The following is an 18,517-nucleotide window of genomic DNA, read 5'->3' on the forward strand; positions in this document are numbered from 1 at the left end:
AAAAACGCCCGCCCGCGGGGGCGGGTGCTGAAGGCGCCCGGTGGGAGAGCTTGTCGAGAGCGGTTTCCCGCTGATGCAGTTGGTCAACCATCTGCTCGACCTTCTCGCCAAAAATATTATCCCCCCGGCAAGGGACGTCGGCCAGTCGCTGCTGGGTGCGGTTGTCCAGGTCAGAGGCACGCAGCCATGAGAGCCTGCGCATCACTATACCTTGGGCCGCAGCACGAGATGCCACGTCACAGGTGTCAAAAATCCCCCTGGACAGGAACTTTCTGCACGCCTTCAGCTGCCTGACCACCTCCTGATAAGGCCTGGACTGCTCCGGCGGGAGCTTATCGACCAGGTCCGCCAGCTGTTGCACATTGGTCCGCATGTGGATGCTCATATAGAGCAGGTAAGATTGGATGCGGGTCACGAGCATGGAGGATTGGTAGGCCTTCCTCCCAAATGAGTCCAGAGTGCGAGACTCCCGCCCCGGGGGCGCCGAGGCGGTATCCCTCGAACTCCGTGCCCTCTTGAGAGCAGAATCCACGACCGCTGAGTCATGGGGCAACTGGGGCCGCATGAGCTCTGGGTCAGAGTGGATCCTGTACTGGGACTCTGCTTTCTTGGGAATGGTGGGGTTAGTTAGTGGTCGCACCCAGTTCCGAAGCAGCGTCTCCTTCAGGACATTGTGCAGCGGTACCGTGGAGGACTCTCTAGGTGGTGATGGATAGTCGAGGACCTCGAGCATCTCGGCCCTCGGCTCTTCCACAGAGACCACGGGGAAGGGAATGCTTATAGACATATCCCGCACAAAAGAGGCAAAGGAGAGACTCTCAGGAGGTGAGAGCTTCCTCTCCGGTGAAGGCGTGGGGTCCGAGGGAAGGCCCGTAGACTCCTCTGAGGAGAAATATCTAGGGTCCTCCTCTTCCCCCCACGAGTCCTCATCCTCGGTATCGGACATTAGCTCATGTAGCTGAGTCCTGTACCGGGCCCGGCTCGACGTCGAGGCACCGAGGTCTCGGTGTCGTCGAGCGGTGGACTCCCGCGCCGGCGGGGACGGAGCTCCCTCCATCGACGTCGACGGGGACTCCACCTGCGTGGCGGTCGAGACCGGCACCGCAAGCGGCGGCGGTGTCGACAGCCCCGGCGCCGGGCTAGAGCTCGCCGGCGCCACAGTCATCGGCGCCGAGGGCGCAAGCACCCCCGGCGCCGGCACAGCCTGGCGCATCAGCCCTTCCAGGATCCCCGGAAGGATGGCTCTGAGGCACTCGTCCAGGCCCGCTGCCGGGAAAGGCGGTGGGGCCGGTAAGGGTGTCGGTGCCAGAAGTTGCTGGGGGCCAGGAGACGGCACCGAGGTGCCGGAACCCCGACGCGTCGGTACCTCCACCACCGACGGAGATCTCTCCTCTCTGCGATGACGCTTCGGCGTCGAGTCCTCTCCAGGGTGCACCGAGGGCTCCCGGTGACGGCGCTTCTTATCTATTTTCCGGTGCACGTCACCGGCGCCGGAGGGCATGGAGGAGGAGGAGGTCGATCCCCCTCGGTCTCGAGGTACCGGGTCCGACAGGGTTCGGTCCCGTGGCTCACGAGCTGAGGGAGTGACCGGGGCCGACTGCCCACGCGACCTCTCAACCCCACTCTCACCGGCGGACCGGCGGGCCGACGGGACCTGTTCTCCTGGGGTCGCTGCCATCGGTGCCGATGTCTCGGGCATCGATACCGGTACCGAAGAACCGGCCTTCGATACCGATGCCGTCGAGGTCGACGTCGAGGGGCCGGCGCAAGTTCCAAAAAGACGGTCCCGCAGAACTTGCCTCGCAACCTGAGTCCGTTTCCGGAGACCGAGACACAAAGCGCACGACTTGAGATTGTGCTCCGGCCCGAGGCACTGGAGGCACCAAGCGTGGGTGTCGGTCTGCGAGATCGGCCGGCCGCAGCGACCACACTTTTTAAATCCACTCGGGACCTTCGAGGACATCGACGGAAAAATCGCGTCGGCGAAGTCAAAGTCGGCAATGGTGGCTAAAATCACACCACGAAAAAATCAATCGACCGAGCGGCCACTAGGCCGCAACGTGGCGTCCCCGCTAGTAAGCGAGGGAAAAAGGGAACGCGTGCTCCACACGCGCGAAAAATTTCTTTTTTTTTTTTTTATAACAATACAAACAAGATGAGAGGAAACCGAACGGGAATCCAAGCAACGATCCGCGTAAACGCGGTCGAAAATCCGGCGGCTGAACAGAGAGAGAGGCAATTGCACAACTCTCTCAGTCGCGGAAAAAAAGTAACTGGCGGGAGCGGTCGCGCACGGGCGGGAAGGCGGCCGCGCATGCGCGGTGGGCGTGGCCTGCGTGCCGACCGTCCCGCGAAGCTTCTTCCGGTTGGTGGGGGCTGCCGCGGACGTCAACCCAGTCGTGAGAACAAGCAGCCTGCTTGTCCTCGGAGAATCCTGACATCCAGCAATCCTGACAAATGTGTGAACCAAAGACCACATCGCAGTCTTGCAAATTTCTTCAATGGAGGCTGACCTCAAGTGGGCTACCAATGCAGCCATGGCTCTGACATTGTGAGCTGTGATATGACTCTCTAGGCCAGCCCAGCCTGGGCATAACTGAATGAAATGCAATCTGCCAGCAAATTAGAAATGGTGCGTTTCCCCGATAGTTACCACCATCCTGTTGGGATCAAAAGAAACAAAAAGTTGGGCGGCCTGGTTGTGAGGCCTGGTCCGCTCCATGTAGTAGGCCAATGCTGTCTCTCTCTCTCTCTTCCAATCCAAGGTGTGCAAGCTGCTTTCGCCAGGATGGGCATGAGGTCAGGGAAAGAATGCTGGCAAGACAATTGACACCACCTTCGGCAGGAATTTAGGATGAGTGCAGAGGACTACTCTGTTGTGATGAAACTTAGTATAAGGTGCATCCACCACAAAGGCCTAAAGCTTACTGAATCTATGAGTTGAAGTAACAGCCACCAAGAAAACGACCTTCCAGGTCAAGTACTTCAGATGACAGGAATTCAGTGGCTTGAAAGAAGCTTTCATCAGCTGGGAGAGAATGACAATGAGATCCCATGACACAGGTGGAGGTTTGACAGGAGGCTTTCACAAAAGCAAAACTCTCATAAAACGACCAACTAGAGGCTGTCCAGAGATGGGATTACCTTTTACACGCTGATAAGCACTAATTGCATTACGGTGAACCCTTACGGAGTTGGCCTTGAGACCAGACTCTGATAGGTGTAGAAGGTATTCAAGCAGGGTGTGTGTAGGGCAAACAAGGAGATCTAGGGCCTTGCTCTCATACCGCACAGCAAACCGCCTCCATTTGAAAGAATAGCAGCCTCCATTTGAAAGAATAGCACCTCTTAGAGGAGTCTTTCCTGGAAGACAACAAGACCCAGGAGACACCCCCCCAAAAGAACCAAGGAAACAAATTCTAGGCTCTAGAGCCTAGCTTGCAGAGCTATTGTTAATAATATGTAATTTATTCTTAAAATTAAACGTGGTACCGGAGGATTGAAGGGTGGCCAATGTAACGCCGATTTTTTAAAAAGGTTCCAGAGGAGATTCGGGAAATTATAGGCCGGTGAATCTGACGTCGGTGCCGGGCAAAATGGTAGAGACTATTATTAAGAACAAAATTAAAGAGCATATTCAAAAGCATGGATTACTAAGACAAAGTCAACATGGATTTAGTGAAGAGAAATCTTGCCTCACCAATCTACTACATTACTTTGACGGGGTTAACAAACATGTGGATAAAGGTGAGCCGGCTGATATTGTATGTCTGGATTTTCAGAAGGCGTTTGACAAAGTACCTCATGAAAGACTCCAGAGGAAATTGGAGAGTCATGGGATAGGAGGTAGTGTTCTATTGTGGATTAAAAACTGGTTAAAAGATAGAAAACAGAGAGTAGGGTTAAATGGTCAGTATTCTCAATGGAGAAGGGTAGTCAGTGGGACCGCTGCTTTTTAACATATTTACAAATGACCTAGAGGTGGAAGTAACTAGTGAGGTAATTAAATTTGCTGATGACACAAAGTTATTCAAAGTCGTTAAATCGCGTGAGGATTGTGAAAAATTACCTTACGAGACTAGGAGACTGGGCGTCTAAATGGCAGATGACGTACATTTTCTGCAATTATTTTATACAACCTTTCTGGATTATACCATAACCTAGTTCTAACCTTTGTTTAAAAAAATACATATACATACTGCAATAAAAGCCAATGTTCTGTTCTATTTATCTTTTAAAGGATGTACCTGAAACTGCAAATATCTGCCAGTAGATTAACCATTGGTGTAAAGCCTGTGCCTGCTGCCACTAAAAACAGATCTTCTACTGTATGAAGCAGAGACTTCCTGAAGTTGCCTTGAGGACTGCTCATCAACAGGTTATCTCCTACAGAAAATAAATTATACAGATCACCACTTTAGTTACATCACAGAATCTGAATGCAAATACAAATTAAGTACATTCTTATCAATCAGCAAAAATTTAGCACATTTACGAAAAGATGCTAAGAAAGACTCCAAAGGATAAAAACTCTACAGCCAATGAATAGAACAGATGCCTAATTATTTTATACCTCCTGTACTGTCACACAGTTCTGTTAGAAACTGAAGCCTCTTTACATATCCTCATGAAAGACTGTTAAACGGCAGAACAAATTTACTAAATTGTGCTATTCTTTATCCATGGTAAATGTTATACTGTAAATAAAGCCTGCTGTCCTGACACATAAAAGATTACATTTATATATGCATGGAACTAGACTAAACTCTAGCTTTATATTAAAAAATGAGTTTCATACTTAGCTGGATCAAGGGTTTCCTAACCATAAGAACATATCAAGTAAAATCAAACTGAAACATATCATCACCGTGGAAAGCAGACTGCGGAGTACCACAAGGATCACCGCTATCACCGATCCTCTTCAACCTAATGACGACCCCCACTAGCCAAGACCTTATCCAACCAAGGCCTTAACCCTTTCGTATACGCAGACGATGTCACCATATACATTCCTTACAAAACTACACTGACTGAAATCGCTAACGAAATCAAGACCAGCTTGACCATCATGGACTCTTGGGCAAATGCATTTCAACTAAAACTCAACAAAGAAAAAACACACTGTCTCATCCTTTCATCCCAACACATTACGGACAACGCCACAATCATCAACACACCAGACTACACACTCCCCATCTCAGACAGCCTGAAAATCCTCGGTGTTACAATGGATCACAACTTAACACTAGAGAGCCAAGTGAAATCCACAACAAAGAAAATGTTCCACTCAATGTGGAAACTCAAACGCGTGAAACAATTCTTCCCAAGGGAAACATTTCGCAACCTGATACAATCAATGGTACTAAGCCATGTAGACTACTGCAATGGAATTTATGCGGTATGCAAAGAACAGGTTACTACGGAACTTTGTAAGTCTAAGTGTTTTGAAAATATGCCTCTATGTTTCCTGCAGAACCTTATTCTATTAGACTCAATTCTCTCTAACATATAGCACTCCCTCCTCCAATCTGATCCAACTGATCATCTCTCTATATAAAAGGCAAACCCAACGTTCTGAAGCCTCCACGGAAGTTGAGGCGCCTGAGATATCCGGTGTGCCCTGGAGTGTCTGCACCGCCCTTGCGTCAAAACGTCATGACGTCGAGGGCGGAGCTATGACACTCGAGGTGCCGAACCGGAAACGCCACAGCGAACAAGGCAAGTAGCTCGGAGGGACGGAGGGAGGGGGCCCCTTGCTAGCGCCCGTTTCATTGCACTCAGAAACGGGCATTTTTTCCTAGTTGAAATATAATTTATATATTGTTAACAGTGTCCCATTGGTTATCCTCCTACCAGGTCTCAGGAATCTATTATACCTCTTCATTTAGAGCTATATACTCTAACTGACCCATCTTATTTTTTTAGGCTTCTAGTATATAACAACTAACAAATCTAGTTATCACACACAAGAAGTCCAAAATACGAAAGTTTCAATCTAGTTTTTGGGACCTCAAGTGAGTTCAGGTTTGAGCTGGTCCAGAACCCAGCTATTTTCCTTTTTACCCACTAATGGTAGCAGTTTCTTAGACATTGCCACAGAGCTGGCTACAGGCGTACAGTGTTAATTTACACATTGCCTCTTTCTACATTGTAATGTAGGGGAAACAGAAATGAAGTCAAAGTCAATGGATCTCTGGTCTTTTTGTCAATTTAATCAGCTGTGTAAAAAATCCCAGCCATGGCCCCAAAGTGTCATCCTCTACAAAGTAGAAGAACGTAAAACATGTTGCACTTAGCAAAACCTATCAAAGCAGTTACAAAAAAAATATAAAACTGATTACCTATTTGAAGTTTGTCTATTTCCTGTGTGAACGCTCCATTTGGATAGATTTTAATCATCAAATATATATATTTACTCTCATTAAGTATGAGTTCTTTGGAATCCAATTGCAAATCTTGAGATACGGGTGTATATGGCTTCGATATTTCTGTACCTAAAACAATACAAATTTATAAATGAAATCTCCAATAAAAGGTAAACTGTGCTTGATATATAATTAACAGTTAATGAGTTTTCTGTCACTAGAATTGCAATGAGTAAAAGTCAATTTTCCCTGTAGATGGACCCACATATTGACCTGCCCAGTGGAGGAGTGGCCTAGTGGTTAGGGTGGTGGACTTTGGTCCTGGGGAACTGAGGAACTGAGTTCGATTCCCACTTCAGGCACAGGCAGCTCCTTGTGACTCTGGGCAAGTCACTTAACCCTCCATTGCCCCATGTAAGCCGCATTGAGCCTGCCATGAGTGGGAAAGCGCGCGGTACAAATGTAACAAAAATAAAATAGATACTATTGGAGATTCTACATGGAATGTTGCTACTCTGAGATTCTACATGGAATGTTGCTATTCCACTAGCAACATTCCATATAGAAGCCTGCGCGGCCACATTGGTGATCTGCAAGGGCCGACTTCTACATAGTAGTGGAATAGCAACATTCCATGTAGAATCTCAAATAGTAGCAACAGTGGAGGAGTGGCCTAGTGGTTAGGGTGGTGGACTTTGGTCCTGAGGAACTGAGTTGGATTCCCACTTCAGGCACAGGCAGCTCCTTGTAACTCTGGGCAAGTCACTTAACCCTCCATTGCCCCATGTAAGCCACATTGAGCCTGCCATGAGTGGGAAAAGCGCGGGGTACAAATGCAACAAAAATAAAATAGATACTATTGGAGATTCTACATGGAATGTTGCTACTATTGGAGATTCTGTTGCTACTATTGGAGATTCTACATGGAATGTTGCTATTCCACTAGCAACATTCCATGTAGAAGGCTGCGCAGGCTTCTGTTTCTGTGAGTCTCAGACTCACAGAAGCAGAAGCCTGCACGGCCACATTGGTGATCTGCAAGGGCCGACTTCTACATGAAATGTTGCTAGTGGAATAGCAACATTCCATGTAGAATCTCAAATAGTAGCAACAGTGGAGGAGTGGCCTAGTGGTTAGGGTGGTGGACTTTGGTCCTGGGGAACTGAGGAACTGAGTTCGATTCCCACTTCAGGCACAGGCAGCTCCTTGTGACTCTGGGCAAGTCACTTAACCCTCCATTGCCCCATGTAAGCCACATTGAGCCTGCCATGAGTGGGAAAAGCGCGGGGTACAAATGCAACAAAACTAAAATAGATACTATTGGAGATTCTACATGGAATGTTGCTACTATTGGAGATTCTGTTGCTACTATTGGAGATTCTACATGGAATGTTGCTATTCCACTAGCAACATTCCATGTAGAAGCCTGCGCGGCCACATTGGAGATCTGCAAGGGCCGACTTCTACATGGAATGTTGCTAGTGGAATAGCAACATTCCATGTAGAATCTCAAATAGTAGCAACAGTGGAGGAGTGGCCTAGTGGTTAGGGTGGTGGACTTTGGTCCTGAGGAACTGAGTTGGATTCCCACTTCAGGCACAGGCAGCTCCTTGTAACTCTGGGCAAGTCACTTAACCCTCCATTGCCCCATGTAAGCCACATTGAGCCTGCCATGAGTGGGAAAGCGTGGGGTACAAATGTAACAAAAAAAAAAATCTCAGTGATCGTTAAAAAGGATGAATATGAAAGCAGAAAATCTGTTTAAGTGAAAACAAACTTACACTATTTTACACTCATCTAGCTCAAAGATCCCTTTATAATTTGCTTTTAAAATTCCAAATGATAGCAGTTAATAGAAATTAGAAATATTCATTCTTTGCAATGCCTATGTTTCAAATTTTAATGAAATTATGGAATTAAGGCATAAAAATAATGTTCACATTTATAAAGTAAAATAAAAATTACAGATATCAGCCACAGAATGGTTCTTTGAAGGATGATGTTCAAACAACCAAGAAATTGTCGAAGACTTGGTTCTTAGATGCCCTTAGACAACAAAGGAGAGAACGTAGGCAGTCTGAACTTAACTGAAGAAAAACTAAGGATATAGATTCTAAGGACTCCTATGTAATTAAAACAGAAGAATATGGAATCATTGTAGCACAAGAAAAGAGCTAATTTTACCATGCAATAATTAGGAAGGCCATAAACAGATCAAAGGAACTTTTCTGGATTGTACATTCCTTGACAGAGGATAAACCACCCCCAGAAATGTTCTTTTCTTTATCGCCTACTGATTTGAGTATTTATTTTTGAAATGAAGGTTCGTGATTTTGAACGTATTGCGTTCAAAATCTGCACCCTGGGTCATCTACGGCAATGCCCCAGGATACATGACAGACCTCAAAGACCTACCAACCAGAAACACAACAAGATCAACACGAACATATCTAAATCTTCACCACCCAAGCTGCAAAGGACTCAAATATAAATCAACCTATGCATCCAGCTTCTCTTATATAAGCACACAACTATGGAATGCATTACCAAGCACCGTGAAAACAACATATGACCACCTAAACTTCCAGAAACTCCTAAAAACTAACCTGTTCAAAAAGGCATACCCTAACGATCGAACTTAAATGCCTTAACCCTGCAACACAACAAAATAAAAGCTCGTACTGGACATAACTAAACTCTTCCTCCTATGATTCCCAATGTGTCTGTCACACATGAACTTACTCTACCATAACCTCACTCTGTATTTGTTCATACCGGTATTGGCGATCGCCTCTATGGTACTATGTAAGCCACACTGAGCCTGCAAATAGGTGGGAAAATGTGGGATACAAATGCAACAAATAAAGATTTGGTAAATGCTTTTACTTGTCATGTTATTCCAGAACAGTACGTGTTTGACTATAAATTACTGTGGTCAATTTTTGACATGGTGGAGACTCCAAGACCGTGTCTATTTTGAGGTCTCTTTGACCAACAATTTATTCTTAATATCAGTGTTCTCCCCAGGTTCTACACTTAATCAATTCTATTGCATTATTGCAAAAGGGTAAGAGCCCTGATTTGTTGAAACCGACAACTGTTCGCTCCCTGTTGAAAGGGTCCAACAACCAATTTTCTCTTTTACCTATTTTGGCGAAAATTGTTGAGAGAATAGTCTTGGCCCAATTGAATACTCTTGACTACTGCTGCTGCACTGGATGATTTTCAGTACGGTTTCTGCAAGGAACATAATACTGAGTCCTTTTTGTTGTCAACTGTGATGAGTATTTGATTAAGGTTGCAAATGATTTATGTTACATTACATTAGATCTGTGGCATTTGATACTATTTATTACGAGTTATATTTCAATCATTTTTTATTGACGAACTTAGCAATTTTACAATCATTTAACTTCAATGTAACACTTTACATAACCATGTGTTCATAACATTCTTCTCTGTCGTCATTTAGTTTCCAGTATACCTTATCTAAACCCCCTCCCCCCTTTGCTAATTGTGCCAGAATACATTTACAATCTTAGCATCTGTATTCTCACTTCCAGCCCTATTCTCATTCTCAAAATCCCTTCCTATCCCTCCGTGGACCTGTCTCACAATTAGGTGGATCTTCCCTCTTCCCATCATTATCTTTAAATGTTCAATAGATATCCCCTTGCTGCTGGCGTTAGGGTCTGCCAAAATGCTGAAATTGTTCACCTCTCCTTGTATCCAGCCTTGTTATTTCCAATCTCTCCATTCTCTTTATTATGAGTTATTGATACAACAATCACAGTCCACCGGCCTTCCACAGCAGGAAGTCCACACTGGCGATGCAGTGTCAGCTGCATGACCTTTAACCACAGGAGTACTACAAGGTCCATATTTGTCTGCCACCCTTTTTAATTTGTATTTGGCTCTGTTTTGTTGTGTACTAAAATCATTGAAGTTCATTACAGTATCTATGCAGACAATATAAAATTTTATTTCCCTTTTGTTGGCCTCTTTTTGGAGGCAGTCTTTAATCCGCAAGAGATATCTGATGCAATCTTAGATCAAATGAAAGAAAACAAGCTTGTGTTGAATGTGTCAAAAATTAAAGTTATGTTAACAAGTCAAACTGTCTTTTCTGACATTTCTTCTCATATCTTACTATGCAATTCTTCCGTTAAGCTTTCTTTGAGTATACGTAGTCATTCTGCTTTCTGACTTAACTTTTAATTCACAAATTAGTGTTGTGATCAAGAATTCTTATTTGAAATTGAGGATGTTGATTAAGTTGAAGGCGTTGTTCCTTCTTCAGATTTTCAGACTGTAATTCAGAGTTTAATTGTTGGCAGTCTTGATTATTGTTTTTCTATTTGTTTAGGTCTCCCAGCTACATATGTTAGGGCACTACATCTTGTCCTGAATTCAGTAGCTGTCACGCTCCGCGCCTGTCACGAACAGTGAGCCCTTGGACCACTACCGACTGCCGGCAGTGGCAGGAGAACCCCTCAAGCAGGCAGCAAGACTGGACAGGAACAGCAGGACAGAGGAAGCAGCAGAGGCAACACGAGCCGGACCAGGCAACGCAGGAGCCCTAGACTTCACCTGCACTTAGCCACTATTCACCAAGAGTTGAGCCCCTGGCTGCAGGTGGCCGGCAGGACTTACTGGACCGGGCAGCGCTGGGCTGGAACAGAAACACAGGCTGTGAGCAGGAGAAACGTCCACGAGTCAAACAAGGTCTTGGCGGGCAGCAGCAGTAGAATAATCCAGTGAGCAGGCCGGGTCCTGGGCGGGCAGCAAGCAGAGGGAAATCCAGTAAACAATCCGGGTCGAGGCGGGCAGCAAGCAGAAGAAAAATAAGTCAGAAAACAAGCAATGTCTAGCTGACACGAGAAGTAGCAAAGTAGCACTGGAACACAACTGTCACAGACTAAGAATCCACTGAGGACCTCTGTTGCAAGGCAAACTAGAAAGCTACCAGGTGGCTAATAAAGGCAAATAACAAGGGCGGTCACCCGGTACGGGTACTGCTTAGTTCCAAAATGTTCCAAGACATACTGGAGGGCTGGACGATCCGGACCGGAGTAACCTCTGGAGCATGGGAAACAGCCAGCAGTCAGTCCATGGCAGTCACCAGCTCCAGCCACCAGGTGGCCGTATGAATGAGAGCAGGAAGCATAGGCACTATCGTAACAGTAGCACATCTAGATTTGAGCACATTACTCTGCATCGGTTGCCAGATCTACCAAGGATCAAATATAAGATACTTTGATGACCCATCGTGATACACATCATGCAGCTGACCGGAATTTGGCTGATGCGTGTTTATGTTCTTGCTAGACCTTTACGTTCTGAGGGGATATTTCTTCTTTCTGTCCCCTCATTGAGATCAGTTCACTATGAAGAAACTAGAAAATGTGCTCTCTCTCTCTATTCCGGATCCCAGAGTACGGAACCAGTTGTCCTTAGCTATCAGGTAAAAGGCACTGCTTCATTTAAAAAAACACAACTGAAGATTTATTTATGCTAACATATGGGTTTATCTGCGGACAGTTTCCAGATGAATCTTTTGTTCTGCAATCAGAAAGAGGCTGAATAGGAACACTAACACAATATTGTCTCCATGTTTCAGCTTCACCAAGCTTCATCAGGGACTTTTTTTTTTTTTTTGCCTATAAGATAGTATTTTATTTTCGAGTACTTTTCAACTCATGTACAAAATGTTTCGGGGCTAGATGAACTCATTCATCCAGAAACCTGATAACTTCTATGACAATGTCAGGAAGTATTTTTTCACGGAGAGGGTGGTGGATATGTGGAATGCCCTCCCGCGGGAGGTGGTGGAGATGAAAAGGGTAATGGAATTCAAACATGCTTGGGATGAACACAAAGGAATCCTGTTTAGAAGGAATGGTTCTGCGGAATCTTAGTGGAGATTGGGTGGTCACACAGGTAATTGGGAAACAAAACGGGAGCTGGGCAGACTTCTACGGTCTATGCCCTGATTGTGACTGAATAGATAGGGATGGGCTGGAGTGTAAATTTTAAAGGGGCTTCGACGTTAGCTTCAGAACTTAGTAGCTAAGAACAGTACTGGGCAGACTTCTAGGGTCTGTGTTCTGAGGATGGCAAGGACAAATCAAACTCGGGTATACATATAAAGTATCACATACCATGTAATATGAGTTTATCTTGTTGGGCATACTGGATGGACCGTACAGGTCTTTATCTGCCATCATTTACTATGTTACTATCAGGTTTATTTTCGAAAGTAATCGCCGGCCATTTCCCGACATAAATTGGGAGGTGGCCGGCGATCTCTCAAAAGCGGTGAAATCGGTATAATCGAAAGCAGCGTTTTTGACAGCATTGCCACTTTCCCGTCGCCTCGCCAGCGAAAGTTTAAGGGGGAGTGTCGCCGGCTTAGCAAAGGCGGGGCATGGGCGCGGCTACCAGATGGCCGGCTTTCGCAGATAATGGAACAAAAAAAAGCGGTGTTAAGCAGTATTTCGCCGGGTTTACTTGGTCCTTTTATTTTCACGACCAAGCCTCAAAAAGGTGCCCCAACTGACCAGATGACCACTGGAGGGAATGGGGGATGACCTCCCCATAGTCACCAACCCCCTCCCACGCTAAAAAAACTTACAAATCAAAACCTTTTTTGCCAGCCTGTATGCCAGCCTGAAATGTCATACCCAGCTCCCTGACAGCAGTATGCAAGTCCCTGGAGCAGTTTTTAATGGGTGCAGTGCACTTCAGGCAGGTAGACCCAAGTCCATCCCCCCCTACCTGTTACACTTGTGGTGCTAAGTGTTGAACCCTCCAAACCCCCCCAAAACCCACTGTACCCATATGTAGGTGCCCCCCTTCACCCATAAGGGCTACGGTAATGGTGTAGAGTTGTGGGGAGTGGGTTTGGGGGGGATTTGGGGGGCTCAGCCCTCCCCTATCCTCGCCTCCCAACCACCACCCCCCTCTTCCCCCCGCCTGCTCCGCCACCCAATTTCCTCAGAAGCTTAGCTGAAATTGGGTGGCGGAGCAGGTGGGGGGAAGAGGGGGTGGTGGTTGGGAGGCGAGGATAGGGGAGGGCAGACTTATACGGTCTGTACCAGAGCCGGTGATGGGAGGCGGGACTGGTGGTTGGGAGGCGGGAAATACTGCTGGGCAGACTTATATGGTCTGTGCCCTGAAAAGGACAGGTACAAATTCAAGGTAAGGTATACACATATGAGTTTGTCTTGGGCAGACTGGATTGACCATGCAGGTCTTTTTCTGCCGTCATCTACTATGTTACTATGTTAAGGTAAGGGAGCTATTTGTGTATTTTTTTAAATTTTTAGAAGTGCCCCCTAGGGTGCCCGGTTGGTGTCCTGGCATGTCAGGGGGACCCAGTGCACTACAAATGCTGACTCCTCCCACGACCAAATGCCTTGGATTTCGCCGGGTTTGAGATGGCCGGCATTTTTTTTCCATTATCGCTGAAAAACAAAACTGGCGATCTCAAACCCGGCGAACTCTGGCATTTGGCTGGGCTAAACCGTATTATCGAAAGAAAATATGGCCGGCCATCTTTCTCGATAATACGGTTCCGGCCAGCTGTAGTGCAGAACTATTTGGCCGGCGACGTTCGATTATGCCCCTCCACGCAATTCACCAAATCACATCAAACTGGGGGGAGGATAGGATAAAAAGATGGGCCTGCACACCTAAAACTATTGAAATTACCTTGAATGGATCAGAGTGAAGTCAGTTTCAATGGGATCAGAGTTAAGAAGCACTAAACATGTTTTTCACTTATTAAAGTAAATGGCTTAGGGTTGACAGATTTTCTTGCTGTGACATTCTAAGACAGATCTTAGTTTTCTGACAGGCTGGTCTAACAGCACAGTGTAAATCTTGTGGATTCATGCATAATAAGAGAGAAGGATTTTTTTGCCACCCTGTCAGCTTAAAGCTTTTTCTGAATTCCCTTGTTTGCCCTTGAAAACATCTTTTCCATCAGAGAGTTTTAACCATCTAGTTTGTCCTCATTTGTGTCTTTCAACAATGATTCTTCTTAACATCCCAGTGTCTGAGAGCAACTCACTCACTCTGCTGACAGAAGCTGGAAGGTCATCTGCAAGTAGATTCTGTCTGTGATGGTGCTGAAGCACTCAAGACATGAGTCATCAGATTTTGAAATGTGTTTTGTGCCAGAAAAAAAAAAAATTCTCACTTGAACTGTATTCAGAATAGGTCCCAAGAAATGCTGTTCATAGGTTGAAGAGTGGCTGATGATAAACCCCAGGCTCTACAAGAGGTATAATGTTTTGTCTTAGGGTAATCCTCAAAGCTAGAGAAAGGTGGAGGAATAGCCTAATGGTTAGTGCAATGGCCCGAGAACCATGGGAACTAGGTTCTATTCCCACTGCAACTCCTTGTGACTCTAGGCAGTCCCCCGACACAGGTTTAGGGGGGCTGGAGGCCCCTAACCCCCTAGTATACCCTCAAATGGAGCCCTGGTGGGCCAGTGGGTCGTGAGTCAAACCCCCCTTGAACTGGTTGTCTAGCGGCTCTTCCCCACCCCCTACCTTCATTGGAGGAGGGAGGTGACCGCCCTCCTCTTCCATCCGCACCGTCATCTCGAAAATGGCGGTGCCCAGCCCTGCCCAGTGCATCCTGGGATGTGCTGGGGGGGGCTTCACACCATATAAGGGAGGGATGTATTCAAGGTAGGGGGTGGGGAAAGAGGGCTGCTAGACCACAAGGTCTGGGGCATGGGGGGGGGGGGGGTTACTCGCAGCCCAGTGGGCCACCAGGGACATTTGAGGGGACGCTAGGGGGACTGGAGACCCAATGGATCTCCTGCTCCCCCCAACTTGTGTCAGGGGGGGGGGGGGTCGGGGGGACCAGAGGTCCTCCCGACGTTCAGCCTCCGTTTCATTTGGGGTAAGGGTACTTGGGGTCTGGTGGTCCCATGGTGACAAGGTGAGACCCCCTGTAGTGACTGTGTTCAAGGATCTCAAGTGGTAAAAATGTGACAAGTGTTAGCCAAAGCCAGAAGGATGCTAGGCTATAGAGAATGGCATAATGAGCAGAAAGGAAGAAACGTTAATTCTGTCATACAGATCGTTGGTGAGGCCTCACTTGTTGGATCACTTGCACTGAATCTAAGCCTTCACTGGTTCCTTTCCTATTTGGTCTCTCAGTTCCATGAATTAATTCTTTTAGATACCTTGGTATCATCATTGACACTTTTGACAAACAGATTTCACAGGTTTAAGACAGGATACGTTTGGCTACCTTGCCTCCACTCTATTTCCCATTATACTGACTCTACCTCCTTCAAACTTTGGTTCACGCATGTGTTGTATCGTAACTAGATTACTGCAATGTGATCTACAATGGCCTTCCTCATTTCCAATTACACTGATTACAAACCTGCTGCTAAGACTTCTCTGTAAAGTAAAGAAATTCGACTGCATCACCCCTTTTTTGAAACAACTTCATTGGCTTCTGGTAAAATATCGAATACAATTCAAGGTCCTCCTCCTTACTCAAAGTTTTACATACAGTAGACAGGAAGGTAAGGGATTAAAAAAGCAAACAAACAAAAAAGATAGTTAAGAGAAGCAAGAGAAATTGGTAGAGTAAATGAGGGAAAGAGATTGCAGACAGTAAGGAACTTACAGAAAGGGTTGAGGAACATAGCAATGAGAGAGGATTTTATACATCTGTAAAACAATGTACAACTTAAAACACTGAAAAAGACATTTCAAAGCTACAATATCTATATAAATAAAACCCACCTCAAACGTTCTGAAGCTCACCCCATGGCAGTGAAGCACTCAACTCCTGTACTGTTCAGTAGGCTAGGCTATGACCTATGAGGACCACTCACCCTCACTCATAGACCCGCCCTCCGCCACGCCCCATATCTGCACATAAAACGCACCCTCAACGTTCTAAACCTGACTTTGTGGCTTCAGAGTTCTTAAGTTCGAAGCTCTGTAACCACTTTTAACAATCAGGTATCTGTGCCCCGCTCTCACGTCAAAACGTTATGACGTCGAGGGCGGGTACTAATGACCACAACTACACTCGCCGACATAGGCCCCGCCCATCCCCCTACCCTCCACATCCACACACGTCACTCCCTTCCTCCACCCGTCCGTCCCACTTCAACCCCCCTCACGCCCCTCCCACCGAGTTCACCCCTCCCTCCGATTTGAACACCCTCCCTTCGCGTTCCTTCAAAACCTCCCCCGAAGCCTCTGGCTGCTACCCACCACCCCAGGTCGCTCGCTCACTCCCCCACCCAGGTCACCGCACCGCCCACAACTTTGCAACTCCACCCGCCCCCCCCCCCTTTTCTAAGAACGCCCCCTTCCATTGAACTAATACAGCCAATACCTCAGAAACGCAGAAGTACAGAACATCGCTTCTCTTCGGCTCTTCTTCCCTCCCTGTGTCCCGCCCTTCCGGAACTTACGTCACACGAGGGCAGGACAAAAGGAGGGAAGAAGACCCGAAAGGAAGCGATGTGCTGTACTGTTGCGTTTCTCAGGTATTGGCTGTGTTACTTCAATGGAGGGGGTGTGCGCTGTTCTTACAAAAGGGGGGGAGGCGTGTGCAGCGGCAAAGTTGTGGGCGGTGCGGTGACCTGGGTGGGGGAGCGAGCGACCAACCTGGGGTGGTGGGTAGCGTTCCCAGGGACGGACGAAGGCGCGGAGAACCGGTGACCGACGATCTCGGGGGCTGGGACGACTGCACAGCTCTGGGGGAGGGGCATGGATGGCCTGGCCTGCTGCCATGCATCGGAGGACAAACACCTTGCTAGCGCCCGTTTCATTCGTTTCAGAAACGGGCCTTTTATAATACAGTATTCATAAGCATGCAACAGAAAAAACCCCCATTGCTATTCTACCTGCAATAGTGTGCTTGAGGTAAACATGTTGTCCAACAGGCACCATGATATGAGTGCTATGTGGCAGCATTAGGCAGAAGAGTTTGGTGTTATGGGTCACATATGATTTGGAAACCAGCCTGCACTTCCTATAAAACAATTCTGAGAAAAGAAGAGAGAGAATTTCATTGTTAGTCAACTAGGTGTTAAAAACAATTAAATTAGCTTCGGAAAACTGTTCCTGAAATTGTACAGTACATGAAAACTGAATACAGTAAATTTCGGGCTAGTTTGTTTTCAATAACTTTGTAAGGATTTGTGGTCTAGTTTTAAAAGCATAAGAAAAGTCATACTGAATCAGAACAAGATCCACTAAGTCAAGGATCCTGCTGTTGACAGTGGTCAGTCGATCACAGATCCCAAAAGGAGATCCATTTCTCATAGCTCATTTCTAGGGATACGCAATAGCACTCCCATAGTAACATATTAACATAGTAGATGACGGCAGAAAAAGACCTGCACGGTCCATCCAGTCTGCCCAACAAGATAACTCATATGTGTATACCTTACCTTGATTTGTACCTGTCTTTTTCAGGGCACAGACCGGATAAGTCTGCCCAGCACTATCCCCTCCTCCCAACCACCAGTCCCTCCTCCCACCACCGGCTCTGGCACGGACCATATAAGTCTGCCCAGCACCATCCCCACCTCTCAATCACCAGTCCCTCCTCCCACCACTAGCTCTGGCACAGACCGTATAAGTCTGCCCACCACTATCCTCGCCTCCCAACCACCAACCCCTCTTCCCCTCACCGGCTCTGCCACCCAATTTCGGCTAAGCTCCTGAGGATCCATTCCTTCTGCACAGGATTCCTTTATGTATATCCCACGCATGTTTGAATTCCGTTACCATTTTCATCTCCACCACCTCCTGCGGGAGAGCATTCCAAGCATCCACCACTCTCCGTGAAAAAATACTTCCTGACATTTTTCTTGAGTTTGCCCCCCTTCAATCTCATTTCATGTCCTCTTGTTCTACCGCCTTCCCATCTCCGGAAAAGGTTAGTTTGCGGATTAATACCTTTCAAATATTTGAACGTCTGTATCATATCACCCCTGTTCCTCCATTCCTCCAGGGTATATATGTTCAGGTCAGCAAGTCTCTCCTCATACGTCTTGGAACGCAAATCCCATACCATCCTCGTAGCTTTTCTTTGCACCGCTTCAATTTTTTTTACATCCTTAGGTCTACCCCCTTAATAACCTTCTTCCAGAAACC

General features: G+C 46.8%; 1 protein-coding gene across 1 annotated transcript in view; it reads right to left on the reverse strand.

Annotated features, from left to right (window-relative positions):
- Window positions 1-18,517, reverse strand: part of LOC115467293 (cytochrome b5 reductase 4-like) — a 178,570-nt gene that overhangs the window by 48,448 nt on the left and 111,605 nt on the right. The window contains exons 11-13 of the mRNA XM_030199138.1: window positions 17,260-17,400; window positions 6,342-6,494; window positions 4,248-4,386 (exon numbers count right to left, since the gene is read on the reverse strand). Of these exons, the coding sequence (XP_030054998.1) occupies window positions 4,248-4,386; window positions 6,342-6,494; window positions 17,260-17,400 (433 nt within the window). The remainder of the gene's footprint in view (window positions 1-4,247; window positions 4,387-6,341; window positions 6,495-17,259; window positions 17,401-18,517) is intronic.

This window comes from Microcaecilia unicolor, chromosome 3, assembly GCF_901765095.1.
Source record: "Microcaecilia unicolor chromosome 3, aMicUni1.1, whole genome shotgun sequence".
Lineage (NCBI taxonomy): Eukaryota > Metazoa > Chordata > Amphibia > Gymnophiona > Siphonopidae > Microcaecilia > Microcaecilia unicolor.